We start from the raw sequence: 24,528 nt of genomic DNA, 5'->3' as shown, positions 1-24,528 counted from the left end.
GTTTCATCTCTCTGAATCTAAGTAAATTATTTATCTTTCCAATGTTGACACCGTTAAAAATAGTTGGCATGGAATGTTTCCATTTATTTAGACTAAAGTTTTAAACATAATCAACAGTCGATTTTTGCAAACATGATATTTCAATAATACAAAATGAAATACTCAATTATTGATAGTTATTCTTAACGTCACCTTGCGCAACAATCACCTCCCCCTATACAGACAACAATTACTAAAAGATCACATCGCTCCCTGGGAATCAACATAGGCATTTCTACTTACGTGAAAAAAAGCATAATTCATTTGCAAAGAAATAATGAACAGAAGTAGATTCTTTGCCCCTCTTACCTCATCTCTGTCGGGCATACAGGGTTTCAAAGTATCGTAGTTTTCTATTCTCCCTTTAAGATGTGCTCCTTCCTTACGTTGTTCCTCCTGGTGTTGTGTTTTACTTTTTCCCATTTTCTTCGCGACTTTTGCTGAATTCTGATGCTTCCTGCATCGTTTTCCATCATCCATTTTATTCAGTTACAAATAAAACATTAATTCTAAAAGTTACTCACTAAAACAAATGCATCCGTATTGTTAATACACATATCAATCAACGTAGACACGCAGCTACCCTACGAGTAGGTCACTCACTCTTGACTCTACCGTAGGAATAACGGGACTTAAGTTATGAGCTCTGAAAAATTTTATTGGGAAAGTAGTGTTCTGTGTCAATTACATAACCGAATAATGAAAAATCTGATTAGTTCGCTAGTGATTTGTCATATCAACCACACTAAAACTTAAAAAAGCCGCTAACTATACTTTCGTTGCATACAAAATCTTTGGGATCGTAGTACATCTTTGATAAAACGAGGGAAAGATGAGTGAACAGAGCGATAACGAAGTGAATTGTCCCGTCTGTGGAAAGAAGTATCCTGTTGTTGAAATAGAGTGTCATGTAAATAAATGTTTATTTCTCAGTTCGCAACAATCGGGCAGCAAAAGATCATCAAGTCTGCAGCAAGCAACGCCGAAACGTCACAAGAGTAGTGATGCATCTAGTGTATCCAAAAGTCTTCTCAGCGAAACCGATTTCGAAAACAGTAAGGTAAAGTATATTTTCATTTATAACAAAGCTGTCTAAGATGAACAGAGTGCAGTATTCAGATTCTGCGATCCATCCCAATGGACATAGCGAGTTTTATTGTAAGAGGGTAATTCTAAACATCAAAATTAATGACATGGTGTAGCTGTAGAAATGAAACATATACTACTATACAATATGAGCCTATATAATAGTGACAGAAAATGTAACCCTCGAGCGGGCGCGCACTTTCTACACATGTATAGAATAGGCTGTCTTCACCTTACATATATGATCAAAATCAGTTTAATCTTATTTTATTTAACCAACAAGAAGATAAACTTACACAATACGAGATTAACCAGTTTTATTAAACAATAATAAAGTTTATTTTCACTACAATTAGAGTTTACTGTTAAATTGTGAAAGAACCATCAAATCCCCATTCATTGTGTCAATTGGAGGGGAATTACTGATTTCTGACATTGTATGCATATACCTTGATCTTTTTCGTAACCTTTCTTAGTAACTTTGAGAAGTTTTTGTAGTGTGCAAGATCCTTGTTTGTTCTTGGCATTTTGCATTTGGGTACATCAGCAACTAAAACAAAATTATCAGTTTTTTACATTCACACATGTAGAAATAAAATAACAAAACACTTTGTTAAGATAAAGGAATTATTACTAACTGAAAAGGAAGCTATTAATTTTATTACTGCAAGGACACTACTACTCTTAGGCCAATGTATCACACAGACAATTTCTTTTCTTTTAATCTTGTAACTGTAACACCAACTTAGATTGTAGATGTGATGGATCTTGAAAAGCTGTACAAGAAACAGAAACACAAAACACACAAAAGAATTTAGCATAGTGCCCTTGGACAACCTCGACTATGAGCACAGCGGCATACTGCAAGTATGTAGATTGTACTTTTCCCACATTGAAGAGAGATATGGTTTTCCTTCCAACCTAAAAAGCAATTTCGAGGCAGTATTTTTTTCACTGCAAGCTCTCCAAATTAACTGCTGTGTAGGTTTCTTAATTTCAGAAAATCAAAACTAGGACCGCCAAATGCAACCTGTGAAAGATGTGAAAGAATCGAAATTTTTAGCCAAATATTTTACTTATGATCACATGATAAATATTCTGACTCTGACATTGTGCTTTTCACAGTTTTTGTGCTGAAACTAAAAAGTACTAAATTCAGCAGTAGATACAATTTTGCTCTTTTTGCATGAAAATATTTTTATAGTGGTGCAAAAGATGTGCGTGTTTGGCATTCCTTTCCTTCTCCTCCCACCCTTGCGGCAACATGGTGATCCAGTGGAACCCCAGAAACAGCTGCTGCAATTGGCCAGTGCCCAGCCCCCTACCTCTTGACCCACTGAAATGTCAATCACAAAGTAATTTTAATCGAAATATACAACAGAACCTTGCGTCAAGTCTAAGAATAACCCCGAGGTTTTTGTTTGATTGTCCACTGAATTTAAGTCATGGTGTGTCATGTTGAAAGTGGCTATTTCAGTTGAATGCTACAGCCTGAAGTCATGTTGACACACAGAAATATTATTTTAGTTGAAGAATATAGTCAGTTTAGGGAGGAACACTTCTTCAATAACTTTCGAAAACCCAACAGTAGTGACACAGGCCTATAGTTACTCATACAATTCTAATCACCTTTTTCGTATAGAGGTATTGCTTCTGCTCTTTTTAGCTGCTTTGGAAAACCAGGATGAGGATGAATTGCGGATACCTAACACAGGAACGAGTATGTGTCTTGTTGATATTTTTATAATATGATCTGGGATACCATTGGCACCAACTGAATATTTACTCTTCAGTGAATTAATGATATTTAGGAGTTCAGTTGGGCCTGATGTACTGAGAAACGTGGATAGATTGTTTATTTCAGTGCATCACAATTGGTGCAGTTTTATATTGGGTGAATTTCCAAAATTTTCCTTCACTAATTTATCAGCAATAGTTGTGTAAGAGGAATTGAAATTGTTTGCAATTGCCATATGACCAGTTAAACTTTTTTCGTTCTGTGATAACACACTATTTTTTGGGGGTGTGTTCTGCCTCGTAAGACACTGTGCAGCTTTCCACGTGGAGGGTGAAGTGGGGTAAGTGTAACCATGGGGTTAGTGTAACTACGGCTTATGGTGCCTTAAAGGAGCTGTATTTTTACCTCTGACCTATCACACATGTTAATTTACTCCTTTCTTTGTTATATTTAACCATAAGTTGTCAAATCTGACATTGGACTTGAATTGACGTCTACATTTTCACTCTGCGAGTGAGTGACATGCCATTGTTAAATTGTTTTATTTCAGATTCGTGACTTAGTGTGGTAGGCCAATCTGTGAAACATAGTGCCAAAATGGTTAGGAACTACTAGAGGAAGACTAACCGTGCTACTTCGTATACAGAAGAACAGTTTTCCAGTGCAGTTGATGATATACAAAGAGGAATTTGTTCAATACATCAGGCTAGTGGGTCATTCCATGTCAATTCAACCAACTTGAGAAAATGTTCCAGCTGATAGTCTCAGATTCGGCTGAAATTTAGCACACCAATGCTACCAAGTGTGGCAAGTGTGGAACACTCATGTACAACATTTTGATTTCCCCTGCCAATTAGTTCCAGAATTATGGCTTGTGAAAGAAAGTGGTGTGACCCAGAAATTGCAACATGCATCTGGCAATCTATCTTCAGACCCAACTTCAGGTCTTAATAACTTTGGAACTATTCCGCACAGTCCAGTAAAATTTTTACAACCCAGTAACATCCACTTAGAGAACACACTCTATGGATCAAAACACCAACAACATATTTTTGTGTGAAAATAAAAAATTCCAAAATGTGATTAAAAAAATGTAATACATTAGAAGGTACATATTGTAGGTGCCCTCTATGCCAAATATAATTCACTCAAAAAGGGTATAATTTTTTTGTGGTAATCTTAATGTGGCCTAAACAAACACAAACTCATCTTGCCCATATCAGTCACACAAACAGAGTTACATGCACATGAAAATACAAAAATTTGAAAAATTACCTGAAAAACATGGAATTTCTAAGTGTGGTAGCACAAAAGGGACAAGTGATGTCCAAGCCAAATTTCAAACACTGCATAAGTAGACCATAATATAATACGTGGCAAAATTTCAACTTGTTATTGCAAGGCATTTGTGTACAATAAAAGTTGGCAGAGATGTATTTGGTTACGTTTCTTTTAACATGATTTAGCAAGTAATAGTGATGATGCAGACAGCTTGTTTCAGATAAAGCTGCAGCAATTGTTGGGAACCATTAGGCAACAGAAAGTTAAACAATGGTAGTTTTCAGCGACAGAATGAGTCATTGTTTGGCAGGAACAACAAAGGAAACAAGCAACGGTTACAGGTTACTCATGTTTTTAAGATTCTTGTTCAGACTGGTCAGTACTGTTGTGGAAAGTCAGTATGGAGGAAGAAGAGTGTACTAGTTGTGCTTTTATTCAAACAAGTTGCAGTATTGGTAGAGCACAAGCATCTGGATGTCATAAAACAACATATGGAACAAAATGTGGTGTTCGCTTTGTACTGTATGATCTGGATGAATCGGACCAAAATTTGTTGCTATGGAGATCCGGGATACACCCTGTGGGCACAAGAAGTACAGTTCCAGGAAACTTTAGTGTTTGTTATCATCATATGAAAGTTTTTCTGGATAAGTATTCTTTCCTACAAAGAAGTTGTTTTGATCCATTTTGGATTCATAAGAAGACAGTGAAGTGTAGCCTCAGAGAAATTGATATAAAATCAGTATTGAAAGTGAATCAGTGCATGGGACTTAATATGAAACCAGGACAAAAGTTATGTTACAGGTGTGTTACACTGCTAAAAAATGTAGAATAGTCTGATAATTTACATGACAGTGACGAAGAGTATCAGCCACCCACAACCACAGCGGATGAGCAATTAAATACTTAAGTGACTGCTCTTGGTTTGTCTCCCATGAAGACACACAAAGATGGGAAAAGACAGGCCCAGCTATGGTAGAAGAAAACTACAAGAAGCTCAAATGGAATTAAAACACAAAATAGCTGACACACTAATGGTGGAAGAGGAAGAACTATCTGCTCCAAAGAAACAGAAATCATGCCAGAAATGCTCTGATTTGGACAAAATTGTGCACAATTTCAACGAAAAATGTGCCATATTCACACGCCAGAAAAAAAGTAGCTATTCTTGCCCTTGCACCTTCCAGCTGGTCTATTGACTACACTGCAAAGGAATTCAATGTTTCTACATATATGGTAAAGCAAGCTACAAAAATAAAAGCAACCCTAGGAGTGCTTCCACAACTTCAGCAGGCTCAGGGTAAGCAATTGAGTTTAGAAATAAAGGTGCTAGTGTCAGAGTTTTATGAAAATAATGACTACATCCGAATAATGCTTGGAAAAAAATACTAAGTAACGGTGAAAATGGGAAATGTGCGTGTACAGATGCAAAAAAAGACTGTTGCTATGCAACATATCAGAACTAAATGTAGAATTCAAGGAAAAGTATCCAAATACCAAAGTAGGTTTATAATCTTTTTTCAATCTTTGGCCAAAATGAGTTGTGACTGTAAGTGCAAAGGGCACACACAACAATGTAATATGGCTGTTGTCTTGTCTTGCATTAACAAAACTTTGATTTCTGAATTACGTTCCATAAATTATAGGAATTCCTTAAGTCTCTGAGGTAGCCTTTACAAGGCATCTGCAGTTATAAAATTTTTTTTTAAATAATACTAGGCCTAGCTGCTTCTTATTCTGGGCTGCACTACAGTGTTTGATTGTGTCAAGTTTCTGTGGGTTTGGGAGTATACCTTATTGAGATATTATGTGGTCAAGGAATTTAACCTTTTCTTTACCAAAACGGCATTTCATTAGATTGGCGGCTACTCCAAACTCTGAAAATTTGTATAGGACTTGCGCAAGAGTCTTAGATGTTCTGCCCAGATGAGGGTAGCCATTAAGGGGTTGATTTATTGTAAATTTATGACACTAACCCACTATATTACAATGGAATATTGTGGTACAGTCCCACCTAAGTGTCCAGCAGTGAAAAAAGAAAGATTATAAACAAATTAAGCCAGAGGTGCATACTTCAAGGAAATTTTGAGTAAGCTCATAAGGGTACTGCACATCTGTTTTGATGTTATACACTTCACACTTTACTTCTCAGACCTCGGAGTCGATCTGAACACCTCTATTTGCATCTTCAAAATCGTGTATTACCATCTCTTGCACCAAAGATGGCATTTAACCTTTCAGGCATGCTCCTGATTAATGCGGTAATGCTCTATTGATGAAACATATCCTATTCTTACAGAAGGGCATTCCATAATTCCTATAGGGTCCCTGGATAGTGCTGATGGTCTCTTCTCCCCAGCTGGTCCCAAACGTGCTCAGTAGGATTCAAATCAGGGCTCTGAGCATGCCAACCCATAACGTGAGTCCCTGTTTCGTCCAGGAACTCTTGGACATTTCTCGCAACATGTGGGCGTGCATTAGTGTAAAATCATCACCAATAAATGGAGTGAAAGGCACAACATGGTTCAGAAGGATTTCTTCCACGTACTGATGTGCAGTAAGGCTCCAATACTCCATGAAGATCAAATCCGCCCTTGCAGCTATATTGGATTCCTCCTGACACCATTACAGAAACAACTTGAAAGGGCATCCTGGATGAGACTGTGCAAGGGGAATACCTTTCCACTGGCCATTTCCAGACCCTCTCTGTTCCGTCAGGTGATTGGAGGCCAAATCACGACTCTGATGAATAACACTTCATCCCGCTGTTGTACTGTCCAGGCAAGATGTTCCCTTGTGAAATGTAGTCAAGCTGAGCAATGCTCTCTGGTGAATTCTGGACCTGTAGGAGATTTCTGGACTGAAGATTGACTTCCTCCAGTCTTCAAATGGTTCTCTTCCTAACTATGAGCCTTTGAACTTGGTGGAGTCGATTTCGTGCTTAAGTTGTGGTGGTGTGACGATTGCGGAGAGCTTGAAGTTGTAAAAAGTGGTCATCTCTCTTCAATGGTGCTCACTTTGGGCCTGTTCCTGGTCTCCTTGCAAAGCCTCCAGTTTCCCTGTACCTTTGTGCAGTTCTGGAAATCGTGGAAGGTGTAGTCCTCAACACTTCTGCAACGTAATGCATGCTCCAGCCACCTTCCACCAAAGCAACAGCTTTCGCAGCTTGTTCAGTGCTTAACGGCATGTTTACTCCAGGAAACTGAGTACGACGATCACAGAAAGATCCTAAAAACACATGTGATTTGAAAGGGAAACAATTCACGATACAACAATAAGTGCTACAAGAGCGGGAAAAAATTTTTCACTCACATTAAGTGATGGATTTTCTAGATTGTGCAGGAAACAATAATTCAGGCTAGTGCAATAATCAATCAACACTTCATTGTTCGCTCGCAAAGGAACGCCAATAACATACCACGTCCCAAAAAATTGGCCAAAGTGCTTCACTTTGATTAAATAGATAATTACACATCATTTATTGGGTGTTGCGTTTTTCGTGCTAGTAAGTGTATTATTATGAGATGTTTAACATTAAAAATTTTTAATAATTGTTACTCTAAGTTGTCAGGGCACGCCCTATCTGGCAAAATTATTTTATTTATCACTTGTGCATCAAGAATGAGGTGGACACTATTATCTAGCTTACCAACAGTCAAGATAGGACTACAGTATGGGGAGAAAGAAAGCTGCATAACTTCCCAATCTCTCATTCTATGAATTTTCCTTCTCACTGCCTCCTCCTTCACGCAGTGAATGGGTTATGAAGAGAAAAATAGGTTAATGGGAGTACACCTCCATTTATGTTTATATCCTTTTATTATGCCAGGGTGTCTCCCAAAAACATATGGCGGTGAAACACACAGATTCGCTTACCTTGTTGTGTATGATGTTAGGCTCTATGTACTCTTATGGTAGATGAACCCTTGTTATTAAAAAAAAAAAACAGCTGGGTAAAAACACGGGTTAATTTTTGCAGTTTGACTCCCTTGCTTCCTACTGCTGTCTATATTTTGCAGTTCTGAACTTCAACTGTTGCAGCCTCACATTTGCAATCCATCAAATAGTCCATGAGGTATCACGTTCTTGTCGTGGCACTGATACCTAGTAACGTAGGTACATTTATTTGGGCATTAACTATTGCCTGCACTGTTTCCTCAAATTCCCTTTCATGGTTAGTGGCATCTTGCTGGTACAATTCATCTTTGATATCTCCACTGTGATCATATGTAATAAAACAGTTTTTAAGTAGTAAATAGTCTTCATGGGTGTGCTGCCGGATGATGTTGTGCAGATCCCACAATATTTCCTCGGAGCAAATGTCAGACATCATCAGATAGTTGAACCTCGCTGGTGGCTAGGTATGACTGACAAGATCTGCATGTCGACGCCGCTGTATATAGAGCACGCACATGAAGATTGCGCAGGGGCAGGAACCATGCATGCGCAAAAACTTTGCAGATAGATGGCGCCAGACTCAAACGCCCTCTGCCGGGAAACGCAGAGCGGCCGTTCTGCGCATGCGCTGACGCTGTGTTTACTAACATGCTGCCAAAGTTATGATGGGTCTATTATCGAAAGCTCTTTGCTTTCTCATCGTGATTTAACAGCAGCCAATGCAGGGTTCCAGGCTGTACTCAATTGAAATCCCGCATCCCTGTTGATAAGGTTAGCAGCTGTACGTATATGTATTGCTTCCTTAATGACGCAATCCCAGAAAGAGGATGCTGGGGATAAAACTTCCGTCTTTTCATAAATCATGTGATGTCCTGTGTTCAGACAGTGTTCTGCAATTGACGACTTTTCCGGTTGGTATAGGCGTGTATGACGCTGATGTTCATCACAACGTTCTTGTACTGTGCGACATGTCTGACCTATATATGCCGCCCCACATTGACAAGGAATCTTTTACACACCACGTTTCCTCAGACTGAGATCATCCTTAACCGAACCTAACAGGTTCCTCAGTTTTGCAGATGGTCGGAAAACACACTTGATGTCATATCTTTCGAGGATTCTTCCGATTCTTGACGACATGGCGCCAAAGTACGGCAAGATGGCCAAGGTTGTGGGTGTCTTCGTATCTTCATTCTGCTCCATAGATTGAACTCGCTCGGGCCTGAATGCATTACATATCTGTCTCTCAGAATAACCGTTTTGGTGGAAGACTGTCATCAAATGTTGCATCTCACTCGGCAGGCTTTCAGAGTCAGATACCACACACGCTCTATGAACTAGCGTACGTAATGCACTACCGCATTGTGCTGGATGATGGCAGTTTGTGGCCTGCAAATATAGATCTGTATGCGTTGGCTTGCGGTATACGCTGTATCCCAAGGTTCCATCTACTTTCCTCTGTACCAAAACATCAAGAAAAGGTAAAGTGCCATCTTTTTCCACTTCCATAGTGAAGTTAATATTCGGATGGAGCAAATTTAAATATTGAAGAAATGTAGGTAGAGTATCCAGTCTGTGTGGCCACACCACAAATGTATCGTCAACATACCGCAGAAAACAAGAGGGTTTGAGAGTGGCTGACTGTAGTGCTTTATCTTCAAAGTCCTCCATAAAATAATTGGTCACCACAGGAGAAAGAGGGCTCCCCATGGCGACACCATCCACTTGTTCAAAATATTGGTCTTGAAATAAGAAGTATGTTGAAATAAGCACATGTTTAAATAGTGCCACTATGTCCTCCTCAAACTTGTTACTAATAAGCTCTATAGAGTCCTGCAAGGGCACCTTTGTAAATAAAGACACAACATTGAAGCTTACTAAGAGAGCCGATGATTGCAATCTAAGAGTTTTCAAGTGACCTATGAAATCCTCAGAGTTGCGAATATGATGGTCGCACTTGCCTACAAGAGGTCTCAATAGTGACATCAGATATTTGGCAACAAAATAAGTAAGTGCTCCAATGTTGCTCACAATAGGGCGCAGAGGCACCCCATTCTTATGGATCTTGGGTAGGCCATAGAGTCTAGGAGGAACTGCAGCTTGTTGACTTAAACCCTTAGCGACTTGAGCTGAGATCGAGCTCTTCTTGATGAGTTCCAAAGTCTTCCTCTGGATCCTACCCGTTGGATCACTTTTTAATTTACTGTATGCAGTATCATTGAGCAGTTTGTGCATCTTGCTGTTATATTCCGTGCGTGAGAGGAGAACAGTAGCCATTCCTTTTTCAGCAGGTAAGATGACAATGTCTTGGTCTCTTCTCAGATCTTGTAGTGCAGTTCTTTCAACTGCGGTAATGTTAAAGCTGGTCTTCTTAGGTGGCGCCAAAGTCAGGATGCAGCATGAATCACGCGTAATCTCTTCTCGTAAATTTTCTTCCTTCGCATAGTTCTTTTCGGTCTTCTCGGTATTAATTCTCCAGTTAATCCTGTCGGATTTATGCATACCGTGTATTTGCCTCTCCACAGTTATGATGGCAACAATATTCCAATCATGAAACGAAAACAGTTACGACAATTAATACTACTAAAGATTACAAAATATGCAATTATATAACATTTAAAAAATAACTTGATTCTTTCTCTCTATGGCACCCTCCAAGAAGCGGTTGCCATTGTATAAAAATAGAATTAATTTGGCAAGAAAGAAAGGTATAGTGACAGTATTTTACCCAACAGTGCCTGTCGATTGGTAAATTTATCCCCTCACAAACACCATGCTTTCAAACTTCTGTAACGTGAATTCGAAATGATTAGCCTTGAAAGTTCTCTTCCTATTAATGTAAATACCTCTCTCTCTAGTAGTATGACAGTGCCAATGACGTGGGGGTCGTCTTCTACAGGATTATTCCCGTGCATCCGAAGATTTGCTGCAGTGTTTCATGATGCACGTAGAGGGGAATATGTGTACCTGAAGTTCGTAGAAATAAAATTCTTTCCTTTCACAAGCTATCCAACTTTTAGTTGTTGGACACAGAACAAATATACGTCCATACACCATGGCAGACAAGAACAGATGAGCTATGTTACTAACATTAAAACAAGAGAGATGGTGTAAAAAAAATCTGAAGGTATATGATTTTTAATTTTTCCATTGCCCTCACAGATTACATTAATGTGGCGTAGTATGAATTGATATATCTTTGGCGCTTTCAGCTGGTTTCCAATTAAACCTATCCTACAACTGAGCTATGGTAGCCAGTAGGCAGGAAATTAGCAGACTAGGTTTATCATAACAACTGAGCTATTTTTACTATGTATCACTTCACCGAAGTTAAGCTAAAATAAGCATAATGGGTAACACAGACAGTTCATTTACAACCAAGGATTAGACAGATCTATCAAACATAAGGAGGAGACATGGTGGAGAGACGTCCCCCCGGGTGAGTTTAAAAGTTTTGAGCCCATGATTATACCCAAGTTTGCTAACGAACTGAATCATTTTCCGTTTTATTTATTACTTGGATCTATGTTTGTTCTAACTTTGTGTGTTTCATAGACACATAACAAGTCTGAAGTGTTGTAGGGAGTACCTTACTCATGTGACTTAGTGTTCTTTTAAGTTATCAACCTAATAGTGTGAGGGCATAATCTGATTTTACTGTGCTTTATTACAGGATGAAGCATGCTCTGTATTTGAGGACATCATGTCAAGTTCTGTTCCATTGGCAGAACAGATGAGACCAGTGGACATATCCGAATTTGTTGGCCAAGAGCATGTTTTGGGTTCAAACATGATACTGCGAACATTGCTAGAGAAGAAGGATATTCCCAGTATGATACTCTGGGGGCCTCCTGGCTGTGGCAAAGTAAGTTGTAGCCCAATCTGTCCTTTACAATTAATGTGTTTGTATGTTGAGACATAGTGAATTTTCTGTCTTCAACAGTTTGGTTTGTCGTCATAAAAATTGCCAATGCAATAATAATATTTAGTTTGTACTTACCGTGATCCATGGTTGCAATAGTTATCAAGCATGTCAGAGGTAATGGTATGGCTGGTAGATTCATATGTAAATAAAAGCCTAATGGTTTCAGAATTGAAATATTTCTGTAGGTCATACATGACATATCACACACACACACCCTCCCCTCTTTCGCACCCCAGTCATTGACTGGTATTGATATTGATTTGAACAGTATCACCTTATGTGATTGCCTCTCAGTATGTTGTTATTGATATGATGTCACTCCTGACATTACTGGATAAGATAATTTATTAATGGTTAATAAAATAAGACATATTTTAGTAAAAGTCCATGAACTGAAAAAAATGTATAGTACATACTTGTAGGACTAGTAGAGGGAAGTGAGTACATAATATTTTGAACAAAAACCCATGTCTGGAAACGTACCGTTTCCATTCTGTGATGGTCTGAACTCAGTTGTGTAACACATCCACCTTTGCTGAGGGAAAGAGAGAAGTCTCAACAGTAATCAATAGGGTAGACATAATGATGTGTATTACTTTTTGTAGTGTTGTTTAATTTACGAGGCTCTTGCAGAGGCAGAGGAAGATCTGTTGGCTTGTGTTCTGGCTGCTGCACTAAAAATTGAAGAGATACTAGGTGGGATGGAGAGTGTGTACCAGAATATGCTTCATATGTACAGTTCTGTAACAACATTGTACCACTGTTGTAATGCATCAGTACTGTTCTGTACGTACAGTGTACTGGGAGTTTTTTTGATATGGAATTATGCAAACATGTCATGTTTAAGTGTTAATACAATCCACTGTGCTTAATTGATAGATGGATGTTTCGGTATGTTTTCTTACGAATTGTACCTGACAATTGTATTGCATCATGCCTAATTCAGTTCCCTAAGCAGAAGTGGATGAGTTAAACATCTGAATTAAAACTGTCACAGAACGAAAGTAGTAGTTTTCCAGACATGAGCTCTATTCAAAGTATTATGTACTCACTCCCCTCTACCCTTCTGCAAATCTTAGAAGTTTGTAATGGGAATTTCCGAACACCCTATGGAATTGAACCGAGGACCTCCAGGGTCAGAATCTGGTGGATGGTGTGCTCACAAGATTACTCAGCTGTCTGTATTTCAGTTTGTTATTGGCCCATGTTCCAAACTGAAAGAACTCTATCTTAAAGGTTCAGGTATTCAGTTCAGGCACATTGCCATGCATTAGTGGGACAGTTGGTAACATTAACCACAAAGGCTATCTGCTTCCAAAGGGTGTCTATAGCTCTGTTCTAGAGATTGCATTAAAGAATTTTTTAGACAAATACAGTTGATGGTGTGTATTATAAAATATTCCAATAAATTATTTTAAAAAAGAAAACTTAATAAGAAACAAGAAAGATAAACATGAAACAGAAGATTGGCATTCTTTAAGACAAACATTCTTCAAGATACATAACAATTGTTGTGTAATCTCTATCATTCCTTTCATTTAGCACAAAATTCAGTTCTGCAATTTTATTCCTATTATGTTTAGATTTTCAAGATTGATCGGTTTTGCAGATTTTATGTTGCTCATGCAGAACTTTCAAATATTTTCTGACGTTGTCAGCAGTATGTCTGATTACATGTAAGTAAGGAACAAGTGCATACATTCATCAAACCTCACTTTTGTCAGTTTTTCCAATATGGGACAGTTAATAGTTGGTAATTGGTTTTTACCCTCTTGGATTGCTTGTTGGTTTTATTTGGTTTGTTTGGTAGTTGCAGTAACTATTTGTTTTGTATAGAAACTAATGTTTCGTTGAAAATACTGGCTATTTTGTCTCAGCAATTGTCAACAAAATTCCAGACAATTCCCTTGTTACCATTATTAACAATTATATACCATAATCATCATCAGCCATTTAACATTAACTGCTGGACAAAACCACCTCTAGACTTTTCCATGCATAATCAACCTGTGTGTGTTACAATATTGATCATGTTTGTTTTCCAACATCATTTACCATCCTTGCATTAGGTTATCTTGGTCTCTTGCAATGCAGCAGAGATCTTCCATGGTTCATCTTTCAGTCACTGGGCTACATGTACTGCTGACTTCCATTTCATTTGTACTTTGGTCAGAGTGAAGTCTGCTCTCTCAGATGCTTATTTTTCAAAACCCTATTTAGCTTACCAAAGGCACTTTAGTTTTCCCCCTTCTGTTATTCCTTCTTTTACCTATTACGTCATTACCTTCAACAGAACTGAATACAAAACATTTGTGTGTGTGTTGTGTTATGATTTTTTGGAGGAACTTGTGGCACTGTCTAGTGGAGAAACGAGACGCAATTTCAAAACTTGGTTTTGGGTTTCTTCTGACAAAAAATTAAACTCATATCTAACAGTAAACATAAACAAGTAAAATAGAGTACCTCCGGTGGTCACAGGTTCATTTTGCTGTCATTTGTAAATAAATATGGCATCTGGAATCTGCTGGTTGCAAGGTTCGTATAGCAGAAGAGAAAACATAATCGCAAAAGTACAAAGAATATACATCATAACAACATTGTTACAGAATAATTATTTAAAGGATTTGGAGGTGTTTGTTTTGAGGTGTTGAATACATGTGTGTGGCATACAAATCTGATTTTGACAAGTCAAAACAGCTTAAACTTCATACTTGTTTATACAATCAGGTGAAATGTTAAAATGGCTTAAACTTCATACTTTTTAATAACAATCAGGTGAAATGTTACAGACTTTAAGTACAATAATCATTTGGCTACAGCAGTAAAATTATACATACATGACAATATTTGATTGGGATTAATAGACAGATGTGAGAGGCTGGAGGTAGAAGGAGAGTGAGAGAGAGAGAGAGAGAGAGAGAGAGAGAGAGGGTGGAAAGAGTGATTGTATGAGAGCAAACTTCACATGGCAAGGGGTCTTAAGATTACATGTTACATATATTAGCTGCCTAAAGGTTGGGGTAATACATTGGGTAATGCTTTAAAATATGCAGATAGATATACAATTTATGCCTGTAGTTAATGTACATAGAGTTTCAAACTGACAAGGGGTACAAGCTGTTGGTGTGATGAATTATCTGTAAATGAGGTCAATCTCTTGTACTCTTGGCGGCTGTCAGTATTTATGGTAAATATTAAGGTAGGTGTGTGTGTGTGTGTGTGTGTGTGTGTGTGTGTGTGTGTGTGTGTGTGTGTGTGTGTGGGCGCGTGCATTTTTAATGCTGTTGGCAGTTGCTGAAAATAGAGATGATACTATTGTAAATATTGTCATTTTTTTCATTTAAGATGGATTCAGGTTGTTTTGTTTGGAGTTTGTATATTTGAAGTGTTTCGAGGATGTCTACTTTTCTGCCTATTGGTTGGATGTGTAGGATGCTAATACTTGTTTTGTTAACATGGTCTTTTGTTTCATGCAGGTGGGTGGCTATTGCTGATGTGTGGTATTTTTTTGTTTGTTTGTGCTGCCATGTGTTCCTTGAATCTAATCTCAAATGATCTGCCTGTCTGCCCTATGTAGAAGCAGTCACAGTCCAAATATTCAATTTTGTACACACCTGTGTGATTAAGTGGGTTTTGTGTGCCGATGTTGTGGGGTAACTTCTGTCCATCCTTGTTGTCTGCTGTAAAGGATATGCTTGTGCCTTTTTGTTTGAAGACATTGGCAATCTGATGTGAAATGTTACCTAGAAGGGGATTGTATGGAAGATGTTATTTTCTGTTTGTTTTTAGTGTTGTGATTACTTTGCCATTATTGAGTGTTTTAGGGTGTCTACTATTGAGTTGTTATAACCATTTTCATTAGCTGTTTGTTTTATTATGTCAATTTCTTGATCACATTTGTCTTCAGAGAGTGGTAGTTGGATAGCTCTAATGATCATGTACTGGAATGCTGCCATTTTGTGTGCTGCAGGGTGACAAGAGAGTTGTGGACTGTGGTATGTGTTGTGGTAGGCTTCCGATAAATTTCAAACTGATGTCTGCTATTCTTTATTCTGATGGTAAGATCTAGGAAATTTATACTGTCATCTGTTTGGTGTTCAACTGTGAATTTTATGTTTTCATGGGAGTTGTTCTATTAATCCCAATCAAATATTGTCATTTATGTATAACTTTACTGCTGTAGCCAATATGATTATTGTACTTAAAGTCTGTAACATTTCACCTGATTGTTATTAACAAGTATGAAGCTTAAGCCATTTTAACATTTCACCTGATTGTATAAACGGGTATGAAGTTTAAGCTGTTTTGACTTGTCAAAATCAGATTTATATGCCACCTGAAGTACCCACACATGTATTCAACACCTCAAAACAAACACCTCCAAATTCTTTAAATAATTGTTGTTGTTGTTGTTGTTGTTGTTGTTGTTGTTGTGGTCTTCAGTCCTGAGACTGGTTTGATGCAGCTCTCCATGCTACTCTATCCTGTGCAAGCTTCTTCATCTCCCAGTACCTACTGCAACCTACATCCTTCTGAATCTGCTTAGTGTATTGATCTCTTGGTCTCCCTCTACAATTTTTACCCTCCACGCTGCCCTCCAATGCTAAATTTGTGATCCCTTGATGCCTCAAAACATGTCCTACCAACCGATCCCTTCTCCCCAATCCTATTCAATACCTCCTCATTAGTTACGTGATCTACCCACCTTATCTTCAGCATTCTTCTGTAGCACCACATTTCGAAAGCTTCTATTCTCTTCTTGTCCAAACTGGTTATCGTCCATGTTTCACTTTCATACATGGCTACACTCCATACAAATACTTTCAGAAACGACTTCCTGACACTCCATTATCCTCGTTTTGCTTTTGTTGATGTTCATCTTATATCCTCCTTTCAAGATACTGTCCATTCCGTTCAACTGCTCTTCCAAGTCCTTTGCTGTCTCTGACAGAATTACAATGTCATCGGCGAACCTCAAAGTTTTTACTTCTTCTCGATGAATTTTAATACCTACTCCGAATTTTTCTTTTGTTTCCTTTACTGCTTGCTCAATATACAGATTGAATAACGTCGGGGAGAGGCTACAACCATGTCTCACTCCTTTCCCAACCACTGCTTCCCTTTCATGCCCCTCGACTCTTATAACTGCCATCTGGTTTCTGTACAAATTGTAAATAGCCTTTCGCTCCCTGTATTTTACCCCTGCCACCTTCAGAATTTGAAAGAGAGTATTCCAGTTAACATTGTCAAAAGCTTTCTCTAAGTCTACAAATGCTAGAAACGTAGGTTTGCCTTTTCTTAATCTTTCTTCTAAGATAAGTCGTAAGGTTAGTATTGCCTCACGTGTTCCAACATTTCTACGGAATCCAAACTGATCTTCCCCGAGGTTCGCTTCTACTAGTTTTTCCATTCATCTGTAAAGAATTCGCGTTAGTATTTTGCAGCTGTGACTTATTAAACTGATAGTTCGGTAATTTTCACATCTGTCAACACCTGCTTTCTTTGGGATTGGAATTATTATATTCTTCTTGAAGTCTGTGGGTATTTCGCCTGTCTCATACATCTTGCTCACCAGATGGTAGAGTTTTGTGATGACTGGCTCTCCCAAGGCCATCAGTAGTTCTAGTGGAATGTTGTCTACTCCCGTCTTTTAGTGCTCTGTCAAACTCTTCACGCAGTATCTTATCTCCCATTTCATCTTCATCTACATCCTCTTCCATTTCCATGATACTGTCCTCAAGTACATCGCCCTTGTATAAACCCTCTATATACTCCTTCCACCTTTCTGCCTTCCCTTCTTTGCTTAGAACTGGGTTGCCATCTGAGCTCTTGATATTCATACAAGTGGTTCTCTTCTCTCCAAAGGTCTCTTTAATTTTCCTGTAGGCAGTATCGATCTTACCCCTAGTGAGACAAGCCTCTACATCCTTACATTTGTCCTCTAGCCATCCCTGCTTAGCCATTTTGCACTTCCTGTCGATCTCATTTTTGAGACGTTTGTATTCCTTTGTGCCTGCTTCATTTACTACATTTTTATATTTTCTCCTTTCATCAATTAAATTCAATATTTCTTCTGTTACCCAAGGATTTCTATTAGCCCTTGTCTTTTTACCTACTTGATCCTCTGCTGCCTTCACTACTTCATCCCTCAGAGCTACCCATTCTTCTTCTACTGTATTTCTTTCCCCCATTCCTGTCAATTGTTCCCTTATGCTCTCCCTGAAACTCTGTACAACCTGTGGTTCTTTCAGTTTATCCAGGTCCCATGTCCTTAAATTCCCACCTTTTTGCAGTTTCTTCAGTTTCAATCTACAGTTCATAACCAATATATTGTGGTCAGAATCCACATCTGCCCCTGGAAATGTCTTACAATTTAAAACCTGGTTCCTAAATCTCTGTCTTACCATTATATAATCTATCTGATACCTTTTAGTATCTCCAGGATTCTTCCAGGTATACAACCTTCTTTTATGATTCTTGAACCAAGTGTTAGCTATGATTAAGTTATGCTCTGTGCAAAATTCTACAAGGCGGCTTCCTCTTTCATTTCTTCCCCCCAATCCATATTCACCTACTATGTTTCCTTCTCTCCCTTTTCTTACTGATGAATTCCAGTCACCCATGACTATTAAATTTTCGCCTCCCTTCACTACCTGAATAATTTCTTGTATCTCGTCATACCTTTCATCAATTTCTTCATCATCTGCAGAGCTAGTTGGCATATAAACTTGTACTACTGTAGTAGGCATGGGCTTTGTGTCTATCTTGGCCACAATAATGCGTTCACTATGCTGTTTGTAGTAGCTAACCCGCACTCCTATTTTTTTATTTATTATTAAACCTTCTCCTGCATTACCCCTATTTGATTTTGTATTTATAACCATGTAATCACCTGACCAAATGTCTTGTTCCTCCTGCCACCAAACTTCACTAATTCCCACTATATCTAATTTTAACCTATCCATTTCCCTTTTTAAATTTTCTAACCTACCTGCCCGATTAAGGGATCTGACATTCCACACTCCGATCCGTAGAACGCCAGTTTTCTTTCTCCTGATAATGACGTCCTCTTGAGTAGTCCCCGCCCGGAGATCCGAATGGGGGACTATTTTACCTCCGGAATATTTTACCCAAGAGGACGCCATCATCATTTAATCATACAGTAAAGCTGCATGTCCTCAGGAAAAATTATGGCTGTAGTTTCCCCTTGCTTTCAGCCGTTCGCAGTACCAGCACAGCAAGGCCGTTTTGGTTAATGTTGAAAGGCCAGATCAGTCAATCATCCAGACTGTTGCCCCTGCAACTACTGAAAAGGCTGCTGCTGCCCCTCTTCAGGAACCACATGTTTGTCTGGCCTCTCAACAGATACCCCGCCGTTGTGGTTGCAGCTACGGTACGGCCATCTGTATCGCTGAGGCACGCAAGCCTTCCCACCAACGGCAAGGTCCATGGTTCATGGAGGGGTTTAAATAATTATTCTGTAATAATGTTGTTACGGTGTATATTCTTTGTACTTCTGCTATACGAACCTTGCACCCAGCAGATTCCAGATGCCGTATTTGTTTACAAATATGACAGTATACATGTGATGTGTTAAGACAGCAAAATGAACCTGTGACCACTGGAGGTACTCTATTTTACTTATTTTGTGTTTACCGTTAAACATGCCATGGAAATAAAACTAATGGTGACTGGTAACAGTAAACTTGTTGTTTTGTTTAATGGCAGTAACAGTCATGGTAAATCCTAACCTAAAATGTTCACATTTAAAGATGAAGGAACTGTTTGTTCCAAAAGCTAGATAGTGTGTCCATTTACTTTTTTATTTGTATATCGGTAGGATTACAATTTTGCGTTTTGGAGGTGAGTACTGAACGGAAATTCTGTCTTATAATTAGCAAATTGTTGATATTAGTACCCTGAAATGTTGATAAAAAGGTGGCACTAAGTTTTAGGAAATTTTCTGTAAAAATGCTCATGTTATCAGTTGTATATTTAATGACTAAACATATTCCACTGTAAGTGGTCAGTGGATAATAATGAACCATTCCTCAGGGGCTGTGTGTACATATTTTCCTGGGTGTTTTGTCAACATCTATGAAGCCTAGACAAAGTGGGAATTTATGATTATCCTTCCAGTTTATAATTTCATTCATGCAAGTGGTCTCTTTTTCTGGAAAGTCCAGGCAGAATGTAAATAATGTAGAAGTAGACCACTAACCGATTAATAAAAGTTATTGACATGTATGCACATGCAAGCACATGAACATATGTGAGAGCGCACACACACACACACACACACACACACACACACACACACACACTCTGAACACACGGTGCTGGGATTGCAGTTTGACAGGTGGACTGGGGTGTGGCACGGTGTCGAAAGAAAGAGGTGTGAAGTGGGAAGAGGGCTTGAGAAGGGGTAGCTAATGCTCAGTGGAAGGCAGCAGGTGTGTGGGTAAGAATACAAGACTTAATCATCATCCATGCAGACAAAGGCTCAACCACTGTCATGATAAATCACAGTGACTACCTGACAGAAGGTTCTGCGAACTGTCTGACCCCTCCATCTAAAAGCTCTGCCTTTGTGACCCCCTCCCAGAAGTCCAACAAAACCTCCAATCTCCCCTCGCATCCTTAAGGCAATCCCAGAGTTCCCCTGAATCCATCTTCTTCCTCAGCCAATGACCCTCCTGCAGACCCATTTTCTGCTCGCTTTCCAAAATCTTTAAGCCCAACAATTGTGGACACCCCATTGTAGCTCTGCTCTCACAGGAAGAATCTTCACCCTTGTCACCCAAGACTTCCAACCAATAGCCCATAGCCTAGCCTCTAACATCAAGGATACAGACCACATCTTTCACTACCCCTCGACAACCCCGCCACCTGGATCCCTACTCATCACTGTTGAAGCCACCTTCCTACACACCTTCATGGTAACATTGTTTTTAATCTTTTTGTTTACAATCTTTTTGTTTCTTTTGTATTAAAACAAATAGCACTATTTTAATTCTGATGATCTCACTTCTGATAATCCCAATACATTCCATTTCATCAGACTCATCTTCCAACTCCATGAACCAGTCCCAGATCCTGGTGCTCTGCAGTTTATTGTTCCCAAGTAAAGATCAGTGGAAGCAGTTGTGTTTCTAATGTCTCTCTTATTAACCATGACTCAAAATCCGTGTTACTAGCTGTGGACGCTAAAGTAGTTAGGTTTGTCCCACAGTCCACTACTACCAATCTTCTTTCACCCATGGTGGAATACTAGTTTCACAGAAACAAACAAGTGATAATAGGGCCTTTGACAATCATACTCAGTGCACTAGCTTACCAGGTCCCAAATGTTTTGGGAGACACGTGAACAATGGCAAACCTCGGCAGACCCAAGTGCTTCTGAAACTCAAAGCCTCAGATGAACATTGTCAGTGTTGATGTAGTTCGTGCTAATAGAGTTCTGAAGTCAACAGTCAAGTATCATGACTTAGTGGTCAGCCTGTCTTTGTGTAATACTTGCAGTCAAAAGGGTTGGAGACATTTGACTTACCATGCTGTCTGCAGTGCATGTGGATGAGAGCCCATCCAAATTAATTTGCCATAAAGCAGTCAATCAAGATTGTTAATTTATGGGTACTAACAGTTGCACATTGTGATTGTCTGGATTGGACGCTGTGATTTACTGTGGTTGGTTGGTTCCTGTAACCTTTAGTAAGGTGTGATTAAGCGATTTTTCACTCACAAAGTTGTTGCTTCATAAAAACACAGCAAACAAAACAGTAAAGCATTAGCTATACATATGATAACTCTGTAACTTCACATAAAAATGTGTGTCCCTATATATGAAAAAAAAATTGTAATTTTATCTTAGTGGAATGTTTCTGCACGTTCATTTTCTTTTTCACTTACAGACCACACTCGCCCATATCATAGCCCAGCAATGTAAGAAGAATCAATCAACAAGATTTGTGAAATTATCTGCTACAATGTCTGGTGTCAATGAAGTAAAAGAAGTTGTCAAAGTTGCAAAAAATGAGTTAACATCTTTTAAAAGACGTACAGTGTTGTTTATGGATGAAATACACCGTTTTAATAAATTGCAACAGGTGCAAAAGTTATGATTTTTTATCCTAAGTTGTAATTTTTTAATAATTTATGATTAACATATTTAAAAATCATAATACTGTGCAGTTTTATTATATGATACAAATGCTATGCATTTTGTCATATGTTTTAGGATATCTTCTTGCCTCATGTGGAAAGTGGGGCGATAACTTTAATTGGTGCCACTACAGAGAATCCTTCATTCAGCCTCAATTCAGCATTGTTGAGTCGGTGTAGGGTAATTGTTCTTGAAAAACATGAAACAAAACACATAATTGCGATTCTCCAAAGGGCATTAAAAAGCTTACAGGGAGTGATTGTGAAAACTAACCATGTTTTTAGTGTAGCAAACAATAAACATCAACCAAGGTGTGTAGGAATATAATTTGGTACTAATATAGGAAATTAATGACATGGAATGGCAACTGGTAAAACATGCTTGATACAGTAGTTCAGTGTCCTAATTTACTTTCCATTTTTTTAGGTTTTTCATCGATGAAGCTACTGTTACCTGGCTAGCGGAAATTTGTGATGGAGATGCTCGTATTGCTCTAAATAGCTTACAGTTAGCAGTACAATCCAAAGGAACTGATGGTTCCAGTGCTTTTGTAGTGTCTCTGGATGATATTAAGGATGGAATCAAGGTTTTGTGTTGTTTTGATGTTATATCTATGTGTACCTTTAATATTTTCATTCATTTTTATTTGAAATTAGGCAGTGATGTTTAGTATGAGGTGCTACCAAAAGTTCCCCAAAGTTGTATTATCATGCTTACAAATGGTGGTACGTTCAAGTGCCACTTGGAGCAGTGGATACATGTGTTGCACATCAGTGTGCCTAGTGGCTTCGATGTAAGTGGACATGGCAGTTTTCCATTGTGACATTTGCTTGTGTTTGCAATTTTGCAATGACCAACCTGAGAAATTGCTGCATCAAGTTCTGTTTTAAACTTGATAAAACAGCCACAGAAATGCGCAAAATGTTAGTCCAAGCATTCAGTAATGATGCTTTGGGCCAGACACAAACCTATGGCTGGTTTAAACATTTTAAAAATTTCTGGGCCTCTGGATGAGGATGACGATGATGATGATGATGAACATGAACAGTCAGGATGATCATCTACTGTCATTTCACCAGAAAATGTCAATGATGTTTGGATTGCAATTGTGAAAGATTGTAGGCCTACCATCCATGATATGTGTAACATTGTGGGTTTATCATATGGCATATATCAGCGGATTTTGTCAGAAAAATCGAACATGACAAAGATTGCCGCAAAGTTCGTGCCACATATGATAAGTGATGATCAGAAAGACCATTGCATGAATGTGTGCAGCTGGTTCTTCGATACTGGTAGGATTACCCACAATGAGTACCTACCTCGTGGTCAGACAGTTAGTGAAGAGTTCTTTTGTGATGTGCCAGGTGGCTAAGGGAAGTTGATACAGAAACGTCCAGAGAAGTAGCGGAAGAATGACTGAGTCTTTCACCACGGCAAAGCAAAACCGCATACAGCTTTCATCATGCAGCAGTTTTTAGCAGATAACAGCATGACAATGCTTCCTCATCTGCAAAGGGGCTACTTTGAAGAGTGAGTCTTATTGTGCACTGGCAGAGTCACATGGGACATCATTACGACGTGTACACACTCTATTGAAGATGACAGAGATCATGTATCGATTTTTATGATCATTGGAGACACTAAACTGTGGTAGCCATTTTTGCAGACAAATTAAAGTAGCAGCTCATTATATCCTTAATTGGTATATCCACTGCAATTTTGGAATCTATTGATATGTTTACTTTCTTTGAAAATGTGAACCTGCAAACTTTGGGGAAAAAGGAGCTCACAATTTATTTTGTAAATAGTAAATTGCGAGCGAAAGCTATCATCAGAACCTTTTCTCTGTCAGTTAAACAAAATTATGCAGTTGCAGAGGTCCTACATTCAAAACTACGGGGTACAAAATTTTTTTAATGCAGAAATTGTCTCGGAGTTGCAGCGTGATACTGAGTTCGCGTTAAACTCTATTCTAGTAGGGAATTACCTTCAGAAATGTTTCAGTTGTCTAAATTAAAGACTGATAAGTGTAATGCCAAAGCTATCCTCCATATTGTCAACCAGTTACAAATATTGAGGAACTGTGTCTGTGTGTCTGAAGTTGTCCCTGTACTGTTAGTTTATTAGTAAGAATTATTGAATATTACACACTTTCTCACTAGTGAAAGAGAGTGGTGCCGGTCTGACTTACTTGCTGCGAGACCTCTGGAAAGTCATTAGTCACATCTAATGTTAAATTTAACTTCTTACGTAGTTTTTGTGTACATGATATGTGCAGCAGTTTTGCTGAAAATAGGTGATCAAAGAGCCTTTTCCCAACCACCAATTTGAAGTGACTGTACTTCCATTGCAGTTACCAAATAATGATTGATACTGGATTGAACAGTTCTATTCTCA

At 38.5% G+C, this 24,528-nt stretch overlaps 2 protein-coding genes across 4 annotated transcripts in view; one reads left to right on the top strand and one right to left on the bottom strand.

Annotated features, from left to right (window-relative positions):
• Window positions 1-665, bottom strand: part of LOC126263630 (protein O-mannosyltransferase 1) — a 176,326-nt gene extending 175,661 nt beyond the window's left edge. The window contains exon 1 of the mRNA XM_049960721.1: window positions 349-665. Coding sequence (XP_049816678.1) covers window positions 349-519 — 171 coding nt within the window. The 5' untranslated portion in view covers window positions 520-665. The remainder of the gene's footprint in view (window positions 1-348) is intronic.
• Window positions 666-744: 79 nt separating this feature from the next.
• LOC126263631 (ATPase WRNIP1-like) overlaps window positions 745-24,528 on the top strand; it is an 87,732-nt gene continuing 63,948 nt past the window's right edge. For all 3 annotated transcript variants that reach the window (XM_049960722.1, XM_049960723.1, XM_049960724.1), the window contains exons 1-5: window positions 745-1,099; window positions 11,715-11,906; window positions 21,878-22,072; window positions 22,204-22,439; window positions 22,555-22,714. In XM_049960722.1, the coding sequence (XP_049816679.1) occupies window positions 872-1,099; window positions 11,715-11,906; window positions 21,878-22,072; window positions 22,204-22,439; window positions 22,555-22,714 (1,011 nt within the window). In that variant the 5' untranslated portion in view covers window positions 745-871. The remainder of the gene's footprint in view (window positions 1,100-11,714; window positions 11,907-21,877; window positions 22,073-22,203; window positions 22,440-22,554; window positions 22,715-24,528) is intronic.

Source organism: Schistocerca nitens, chromosome 6 (assembly GCF_023898315.1).
Source record: "Schistocerca nitens isolate TAMUIC-IGC-003100 chromosome 6, iqSchNite1.1, whole genome shotgun sequence".
NCBI lineage: Eukaryota > Metazoa > Arthropoda > Insecta > Orthoptera > Acrididae > Schistocerca > Schistocerca nitens.
This window is presented reverse-complemented; position numbering and strand designations above follow the sequence as displayed.